The 9,903-nt window shown below is 40.5% G+C and overlaps 1 protein-coding gene across 4 annotated transcripts in view; it reads left to right on the forward strand.

Moving 5' to 3' along the window:
* Positions 1 to 9,903, forward strand: part of RGSL1 (regulator of G protein signaling like 1) — a 102,065-nt gene that overhangs the window by 65,217 nt on the left and 26,945 nt on the right. For all 4 annotated transcript variants that reach the window (XM_006142329.2, XM_006142327.1, XM_027767952.1 and 1 more), the window contains exons 16-18: positions 3,943 to 4,117; positions 6,653 to 6,791; positions 7,046 to 7,170. In XM_006142329.2, coding sequence (XP_006142391.1) covers positions 3,943 to 4,117; positions 6,653 to 6,791; positions 7,046 to 7,170 — 439 coding nt within the window. The remainder of the gene's footprint in view (positions 1 to 3,942; positions 4,118 to 6,652; positions 6,792 to 7,045; positions 7,171 to 9,903) is intronic.

The following is a 9,903-nucleotide window of genomic DNA, read 5'->3' on the forward strand; positions in this document are numbered from 1 at the left end:
CTGTCAGACAAGGGTCTCTACACTCCCATAGAAAAATATGGCAAATACATCATGACTTTACCAAAAACCTACGTGTCGGGACCTATGTGTCTTACAATCACTAAAGGAAAGCATAGAAAAGAATAGATAGGTTAAACTTTTAGCTGGAGGCACAATCAAAAATTTTTCTTTGGGACCAGAGTTTCAGTCTTAGCTAAAGGGTACATTCAAATGATCCATCTTCAAAGACAGGAATTTCAGTTTGTGGCTAGGCAGAGTATCCCTCACTGTTCCAAGCTCCAGGATGGCTGTTTGTTTTCTTGGAGTTTCTGTGAGAAACCTCAAAGAGTATCAGGCTGAGAGAGAAACAATTTTTGATTTTAAAAAGAGGGAGTCGATCTGGCTAAGCAGGCCCCTGTTATATCCCCTTCCTCCATCCCTCCATCCCTCCAGTCCATTGGATCTTGGGCACTCACATGCCTGACTGGCATGTCTTAACCTAACCAGGCTGGGTGATTTGAACCAGAGGTACAACATGAGATCCAGCTTCTCATGAGCAGGTTAGTACTATCTCAAAGCCAGCCTAAAATATTTTCATTCAAAATTTTGAACATATCATCCCATTCTCTTCTGGCCTCTAGGGTTTCTGCTGAGATGTCTGATGGGATTGTCTTTATTTGTGACTCTTTGGTATTTTTAGGATTCTTTCATTTTGACTTTTGACAATTTGGTTATGATGTGTCTGGGGAGGACCTTTTTATGTTGAATCTTTTTATGTTGGCATCCTTTGAAGTTCCTGAATCTAGATATCTGTATTCGTCCCTAGACTCAAGAAATTTTCAGTTATGATTCCATAAATTAGGTTTCATATGCCTTTCTCCTTCTGGAATTCTCATTATACAAATATTTAATCATCTAATGGTGTCCCTTAGGTCATGTATTTTTCTTCATTAATTTTTTTTTTCCTTTTTGGCTCACTGAGTTATTTCAGAAATTTTGCCTTTAAGTTCAGAGATTCTTTCTTCTGCTTGATCTAACCTGGTTGTTAATGCTCTCAACTGTATTTTTTACTTCGTGTATCACCTTCATCTCCAGGATTTCTATGTGGTTCTTTTTAGAGATGTCTATCTGTTTGTTAAATTCTCATTCATATCAATGGACTGTTTTTCTAATCTTACTGAATTTTTTCTCTGAATTCTCTTGTATTCTTTTAAGTTTTCTTGAAGTCCATTATTCTGAATTCCACATCTGTCATCTATCAAATTCCTTTTACATAATCTTATTGGAGAATTATTGTATTCCTAATGAGGAGACACTTTTTCTTTTTTAAATTAATTTATTTTATCATGACAGAAAGCACGTACTAAATTCTAGTGCTTTTCTTCAGGCACTTGATCTGAAGTGAATCTAATTTATCATTTTGTTCCTTCTTCGGGGAGTCCTCTAGTCAGCCATACTTGCTCCTGCCTAACTTTTTTTAAGCTATAGAATACAATTATGATATCCGTTTTAATGCCCTTGTAGTCTAACTAATATTCGTGTCACTTCTAAATCAACTTCAATTAATTATTCTTTTCATTATGGGTTATGTTTCCTTGCCTCTTTATGTGCTTGTAAATCTTTGTTTGCTTCTCAGACGTTGTAAATTGTATCTTGTTAGGTGTTGGGTATTTTTGTATTCTTATAAAATATTTGTTCTGAGATGCATTTAAATTACTTGAGTACTGTTTGATCCTCTTGGTAGTTGTGTTCATGATTTGTTAGGTGGATCCAGAGTCATGTTCCACGTATGGCTAGTTATTTACTACTGATCGAAAACCATTTTGAGTATTCTACAAAATTCCTCATGGAATATGTGTTTTTCTAGTTGAGCTGGCAGACATAGGCCCTATTTCTGTCCCCTGTATCAGCACCAAAGACAGTTCTCGGATGCTTTGGGATGACCCCCTTCCCCAGTTTGGGGTAGACTTTACATGCTTGAGCTGGTCAGTACTTTGCTGAACACTTGAAGAACTAATCTTTGGGATTTGCTGTCTCCTCCTTGAATTCTGTCCTGGAAACTCTAATCACATTAGTTTCCCTGGACTCTCAGTTTCAGCTCCTCAATTCAGAGAGTCCAGTGGACTTTGCCTGAGTTTCCTTTCCTTGCACTGTGGAACAAACCCTCTTGCAAGGTGGTAAAATGCGGTGAAGCAAGTGAGGAATATAGGCACAAAAGTTGGGAAGTGCTGACTCTCAGTGTCATGCATGTGCCAACTCCACACTTGTACCATTTTGATAGTGAGTGATTCCTTAAATTTTGCGTTCTAAGCACCTCAGTCACCTTACTGTGGTCCCAACTCTGAGAACAGTTAAGTCATTTTGCAATAAGTTAAATGAAAGGTAATGCTGTTTTGCACAAATACAGAGGCAAGAAAGACAAATAGTGAGTACATTTGAAATATATATTTTTTAAATGGAACCAATAAGACTTGACAAATTGGATACAAAAATAATGAGCAGAAGCTGCTCACACTGGTTGGTGAGAGACAATTGCTAAATATTCAGCTATTTAGTGAGCCAATTGATAAACCATCAGAAACTTGAATTGATTACAGTGGGAATATTTATTCTAGAAATCAGCAAATAATACAAGTCAGGTCTGCCCCTCTACCACCAGAAACAGTTTACAAGCATGCTATCATTTCTGTTTCTTGGATGGATTTAGCATCCTCTTTTCCTCAGATTCCTTACCTTCATACAGTTATATCCATTTAATGCACTTAAAGTCTAACTAATATTTGTGTTACTTCTAAATCAACTTCAATGAATTATTCTTTAATTATTTTCCACTGTTGCTCAGAATTATTTTTCCCTCCAAACTCAAGTTTGAGAAAGAGAGCTATTGTATGGCTAGGTATGTGTTGAGTGTTGTAGCTACCCTCCCATTTTTAAAAAGCTATAGGATATATGTGCTCACCAAAGAGACTGAGTGTTGTAGCTACCCTCCCATTTTTAAAAAACTATAGGATCTATGTGCTCACCAAAGAGACCGAGAAAAAGAGAGGGAAAGTGAGGAATCATTCCCAAGGTGGATGACCACACCACAATCCCTTCTTCTTCAGTCTCTTCTCAGGACTTTAGGCATGCATGCACATATGCCCAGAATGAGAATCCCACTTACACCACAAGGAGCACCACATCCACACCAATCATTCCTGAACAGGACTCCAGAATGAACAATGTAATGGAAAACATAGTAAATTCTAAAGCTGGGTTTAGAATTTGTCTAAAATTCAGCCAGGCAATTAGTCATTCTAACTGTCAGATCCAGCTCCAAACTGGTCTCTTTTTGACCGGAATCCCTATGGATGGTTCTATTTGGATATATCCTACTGAAAAAACTTCCTAAAATGTCTAATTTTCTGTCATACAATCTGAACCTTCTAGAACCTTCTATGCTCCCCTTACTCTTTTCTGCCTTTTTTCTAATCTAGCTTTCTACTGTGTTTCTTTAATAAACTTATTCTTTACTCTCAATATTTTGACTCTTTTTTTGTGCTGCTTTCCCAGTTTGCATCTAAGTCACTGCTCTGACAAACCTTTGAATGAGCATTGTCGGAACTGTACACTCTATTTTGAAGTTTCCATCTGCACATTCAGTTTTCATCATCGCCACAGAAACCTTAGAGATTAGTGTAACTACAATGTGATTATATTTCTATTGGACAAACACCAGGAATACATCCTCAGTTGATTAGGGGGCTTTTTTGTTTGTTTTTATGTGTGTTTTGTCATACTATCTGTGCAGATGGCTCTTGGCAATTCTTCAAGTATAAGTAAAAGGTTGAGCCTATGGAATGACTTATTTCAACAGGCCCCAAAGCTAGGTCCACAGTCTCCCTTCTTCCTTTTAGTCATGTCCAAGTTCAAGATTTCAGGCTTAAGAGTGACTTAATTGTAATTCCTTTCTCTTTCTCTCAGATTTCTCCTCATCACCCAACGTATCAGGACGTCCAACCTTACCATCCACAAACGTCCGGAGTGCCGAACAAGAAAATGGAGATGTAACCCTTATGAAGCGCCGTATACTTGGCCATAGAATCATCACAGTCAACTTTGTGATCAATGATTTATATTTCTTTTCTGAAATGGAAAAGTAAGTTTTCCATCTCTCCTTCCTCTTCTGTCTTTACATCAGGAGTACCCCCAAACCAAGGCTGGCATGACCTGTAAGGAGAGTGATTTCAACCCTGCCAATGAGAAGGCTCCTAAAAATCCCACTGACTTCTGTCACTCCATCAGTTTCCACTTTTTTTTTCCCCCTTTGGGCCCTAATGGCTTTCAGTGTTCTGGAGTTTTCAATGTTAAAATGCACTTATTTATTCCTAGGAAATTGAGCAATTTTTCTTCATTATTTATCCATTTGAAAGATGTCCTCTTCTGTAGCACCATTGGACCAATAGTTCTTCAGTTAAGGCCAGGAAGCATAATAATGATTGTGTGTGTAACATTAGATATTTTTTAAGTTAAAAATGTCAAAAGATAGTCATTCATTTGTCAAGCATTTTATGTAAAGCCAAAGCCAATTCACGAATAGGAAGTTCCTATCTATCTATCTATCTAAGCTGTACCTAAACTGTTGTTTATTAATCCTAATTTTGATTTTTTAAAAAAGTGGAACAAGAATTGAAAGATTACCACAAAGCAACTTAATCCTCTTGGATTTTCCTACCTTTTTTTTAATGTTTTAAATTGCCATGTCATACTTAACACAAAAGCAACTTTTTAAGAAAAGCTCTTAGCTTTATTGGAACATTCCAAAGCATTCTCATTCGTTTTCATAAAAACAACAAATACTTTTTATGTTCATATTTTGTCCGTTTTCAAAACTTATGAATTATGGTAACAAGCACAATAGGTAAAAATTTTAGGGAAGAAACACAAATAACCACTGGTAAACAGTCACCTCAACTAGCTGGAGAAGTGTAAGAGTGCCCTAAAGATGGCCCACTAGTCTGTGCAGTGAGCTCGCCATAGTCATCAGCCAGTGTGTTTTTCAGAAGTGCAGAGCACCCAGTAAGTCACACATCAGTTAAGAGGGTTTGATTAGAGACTCCCACTGCACCCCAGTGAGGGGTATAGTCTATTCCACAAATGCTTATTGATTGTTTACTCTTTATTAGACACTTTATTACTCTTTATTAGATTTGGCATTGAAAGTACAAAAACAACTAAAGCATGTTCTCTACTTGCCAAACTAATGGAAGCCAAGATACAGATAAAAGGTAGAAAGTGTCTTGAGACGAAAGGAGCTATGGTAGAGTCAGGCACAGGACATGCATTTAGACAACCGTGAGTCCTCAAGTATGACTTCTTGGAAGACAGGTCACCTAAACTCAATATTGAAGGAGATTAGTGGAGATTAGTCAGATTATAAGGTGGAGGAGAGAAGGGTCAGAGGGAACAGAGTGAATCACCTCCCATGCTGCTGCTTTGGTTCTCACTGCCATGGTTTCAGCTTGTTCACTTGCCTTCTACAAACTGTACTTTGTACAGCAACCACAGTAGTCTATTAAAAATACAAACCTGGGGGGACCAGCAGTTGGTGTAACGTCTGTGTTGCTGGACTCCCGTGTAGTCGACTGTGGTTCGAGTCCCAGACCTGGTGGCTTAAACTCATGCCAGGCACGTGTGTATGTGTGCCCAAGATCTTGAGAGGAGAATGGAAGAGAAAGGATTGTGGTGTGGCCATCCCCCTGGGGGGTAATTTCTTTCTGGTAGCACATGTGCCCTATAGCAAAAAAAAAAAAAAAAAAAGTACAAACCTGGTGACCAGCAGTTGGCATAACAGTTATATTGCTGGATTCCCACATAGTCAATGACAGTTTGAGTCCCAGACCCAGTGGCTTAAAACTCACACCAGGCTCAAGTGCATGCATGCCCAAAATCCCTAGAGGAGAATGAAGGAGAAGTGATTGCAGTGTGGCCATCTGCCCTGGTGGGTAGCGGCTTGCTTTCTGTCTCTCTCTGTAACTCTGCCAAGCACACGTGCCCTATAGCAAAAATCTCTCTCCTTTTTCTCTCTGTCTCTCTCTGTCTCTCTCTCTCTCTCTCTCTCTCTCTCTCTCTCTATATATATATATATATATATATATATATATATGTGTGTGTGTGTGTGTGTGTGTGTGTGTGTGTGTATACACACACACATACATAAACCTGATTAGGTCACTCTCTTGCCTAAAAATTCTAGTGGCTTTTCATTTCCACTGGAATAAAGTCCAAGCCTTCTCTCATTCCTAATGTGCTCTACATGACTGGGACCTACCTGGACCTCAGAGGTTTACCTTATACCAGCACAAAAGAGTAAAGAGAAGAGTAGCCCTTAGCCCTTGAAGTAGTCAAAGGTGAAACTGCTACAGAACCAGGATGAGTAAAGGAGGAGGAGAGTGTCATAATTAAGGGCACTTGTGTTGGTGAAATACACTTGAAGAGATACTCAACATGGTTATCTGATACATAGTAGTGTTCCATATTTACCAATGAATGAATGAAGACTGAATGAATGAAGTCACAATGTGGTCCAGAATTCTCCTGTCTTAGGCCAGAAACAGATTTGGGCCATGTGCCCTCTCTAGTTACTGCTTTGATCTCCTCCTTGCTGAATTCATACTTGAACCATCTTTTTTAGATTTAACGATTTGGTGAGTTCAGCTCACATGCTGCAGGCCAATCGGGCATACAATGAGAATGATGTGATCCTCATGAGGGCCAAACTTAACGTTATCCTAAAGCTCTTCCTGAATTCCGACATCCCTCCAAAGCTGAGGGTAAGGAGGACTCCCACTCAACTCTGGCCTTTTGCCAAGAAACATTCCCTCCACAAGGACCCTAGAAGCCAATTGTCAAGCACCTCCTAAGTGCTGCCTGGGCCAACTAGATATCCTTTACCTAGAAACCCCATAAAAAAAAAAAGCTTTTGCCTTCCAGGGAAGAGGGTGGTGGTGAGGGCCCTAGGGACCAAGAGAGGTTTCCTGCCTTCCCTGGAGCTTCCACCAATGACAGGCTCCTACTCTGTGGGTAGGTGAATATCCCTGAGTCCCAGAAGGAAGCCATCATTGGTATGATTATGGAAGGCCATCTGGATCGCGGCATCTTCCACACGGCTGTCATGTCTCTCTTCCCTGTCATTATGTACTTCTGGAAAAGGTAATTATCTCCCCTTACCAAGCCTCTGCCAGGCCAGGAAGCACCTTTAGGGAGAATTCTCTATCTTGCTCTAGTGCTCTGTTTCATGGTTTCTAGTTCCATGGGGGAACAAAGACCACATTTTCTTATCCTCGCCACACCCTGTATCTCACACTGAACACTGAGTCAAAAACTGGGAAAAAGAATAGCTGATTTCCCACCTCCCCTCTTCCTGTGCTAGAACCAGGCTGTAAGGTTCTTTACCTAGATAAGCTACTAAAAATCCTACCGAGGACAGCATGACCACTGAGAGTTAAGGAGCCTCGAGGACTTTTGCTCCATTATATCCAAATCCCCATAATTACCACTGAGGGGCATAGTTGCCAGATATTCCAACTTTCAAGAGTAACTTGAAATTCAGAATTTTTATGTCATTTCTTCTAAGGTTAAAGTGACAAATCTGTCAATAACTCAAAATCAAAATGTGGTTAGGAACTGTGAAGAGCAAAAAAACAAAAATGAAAACTAAAGAAGTATCTGAAACCAAATGCACCCCCCTGGCCCATTGGCTCCTAATCTATCCTGTCAAGGTTTGGACTGAGAGACTGGCCTGAGTTCTCCCAGCTGGTTATCTATGCCTGGGGCCTACCCTAACTCCAGTTCTTATTTCCCACATGGTGAATGGTGGTGGTGCCTTGGGTGGTGGTGACCAGAGGACAACCAGCTGAAATGTTCCTAGATAAGGTCGATTAGGATGCTTAGCCTAGTATGAGATTTTCTCTCTTTCTTTTCTTTTCCTTTTTTTTTTTTTTTTTGAGAGAGAATTTTTGCTATAGGGCATGTGCACTCACCAGAGAGAGAGACAGAAAGTGAGAAATCACCCCCTGAGAGAGATGGCCACGCCACAATCCCTTCTTCATTCTCTTAGGATTTGGGGCATGCATACACATGTTACGGTGTGAGTTTTAAGCAACCAGATACAGGACCATGGTCAACTATGTGGAAATTCAGTGCCTTAACCACTCTGCCACCTGCTGACTCTGAGATTTACTCTTAACCCCTTCTTGGGGCCAGCAGGTGGTGTGGTGGTTAAGGTACTAGATGTTCATATGTGACCAACTGAGGTTCTTGTCCTGGACCCAACAGCTTGAAAATCACTCTGGACACATGTTTGTACATGCCCAAAATCCCAAGAGGAGGATGGAGAAGGGATTGTGGTATGACCATCTCCCTTAGGGGGTGATTTCTCACTTTCTTTCTCTCTATCCCTCTCCAGCTCTCTCACTTCTCCCCTACCCAGACATAAATATTGATTTATTAAAATAGAAGTATAAAGGTTGCTTATCAATCACCAACTTTTATTTTTAAATCCCTAAGATGATAAATTATTTAATACAAAATTCAAAGAAATATAAAAATCTAAGTTTATGATATGCAGTTTAGCCTTTTGCAGGCCAATTTCTATCTTGCACTTAATTCTAGTTCTTCTAATCAGACTTAATAAAAATCCATCTTAAGACTTTGGGGGAAATCAAGAACCTCTGAGGGAACCAGCAGTTAGCGTAATGGCTATGTCGCTGGATTCCCACGTAGTCGACTGCGGTTCGCGTCCCGGACCTGGTGGCTTAGAACTCACACCAGGCACGTGTGCATGCATGCCCAAGATCCCGAGAGGAGAATGGAGAAGAAGGGATTGCGGTGTGGCCATCCTCCCGGGGGGTGATTTCTCACTTTCTGTCTCTATGTCTCTCTCTGTCTGTCTGGCTAGCGCACGCGCCCTATAGAGAAAACCTTTCAAAAAAAAAAAGAACCTCTGAGAAATATATTGTTCTCCTGATTTGAGTCAGTGCTCAGCCCTCCCCATAGGTATTTAGTAAGACTGAGTGTGTTTTAAGGAGGTTTTTAAATCCTAGGCCCTCATTCCATTGGTTTTTCAGTTGCTTTCCTATATATTTACAAAAAGCTTTATATTAAGCATACTAAGTTCTCATATATTATCTCAAATAAATCTCTCAGCAGCCCTGTGAGGTGGATGGAGTAAAGTACTATGATGTCTACATTACAGATGAGGAAACTGAGGTTCAGGGTAGTTAAAGACTTGCCTAGAATCACTAGATAAAACTAAGATTAGAAACCAGGTATCTTAGTCTCTTGCCACCATGAATAATATTGGGTCATCAGAAAAGTCATGACCCAGTACATCTGTGGTATATTCAGAGGTCCATGAAGGGAGGAAGGTCAAATTCAGTGAGTAGAATAGAAGAAGCCAACCTTGATGGAAAAGATTGCTTCTTGGGGAGGCGGAAGGAGGGCAGCAGAGCCAAGGTAGCATAGAAAAGAAATTCAGCTTAGCCAAGGCTGACTTCCAAGGGGATCAATCCAAGAACATGCTGGGTATAGAGATAACAAGGGTTTAGTTCTCAGGTCACTGTGAGGACACACGTCTGAGTCCCCTAAGACTATTCTAGGGAAAGGGCTGTTGGGAATAAGGTGAGAGGGCCAAGATTCTCAATAGGGGCAGGATAAAGCCTGGGATCAGGACTTGAGAGGAGGCCAGTCAGACACTTTGGCTGTATCACACAGAGTTAAATAGGGAACTCCTAAGCTGATGTTCCTATGAGCACCCACGAAATTAACCCCACCCCAGGCCTGAGTTTAGCAGATTTTCTACAGACTCCATTTCCTGGTGGTCCCAGAAAGACGTCTCAGTGAACTGTCAATGCCAGGCCCTCTCTGGAGCCAGGTCTGGGCAAA

Source organism: Tupaia chinensis, unplaced genomic scaffold, assembly GCF_000334495.1.
Source record: "Tupaia chinensis unplaced genomic scaffold, TupChi_1.0 Scaffold000074_1, whole genome shotgun sequence".
In the NCBI taxonomy this organism is placed as follows: Eukaryota; Metazoa; Chordata; class Mammalia; order Scandentia; family Tupaiidae; genus Tupaia; species Tupaia belangeri.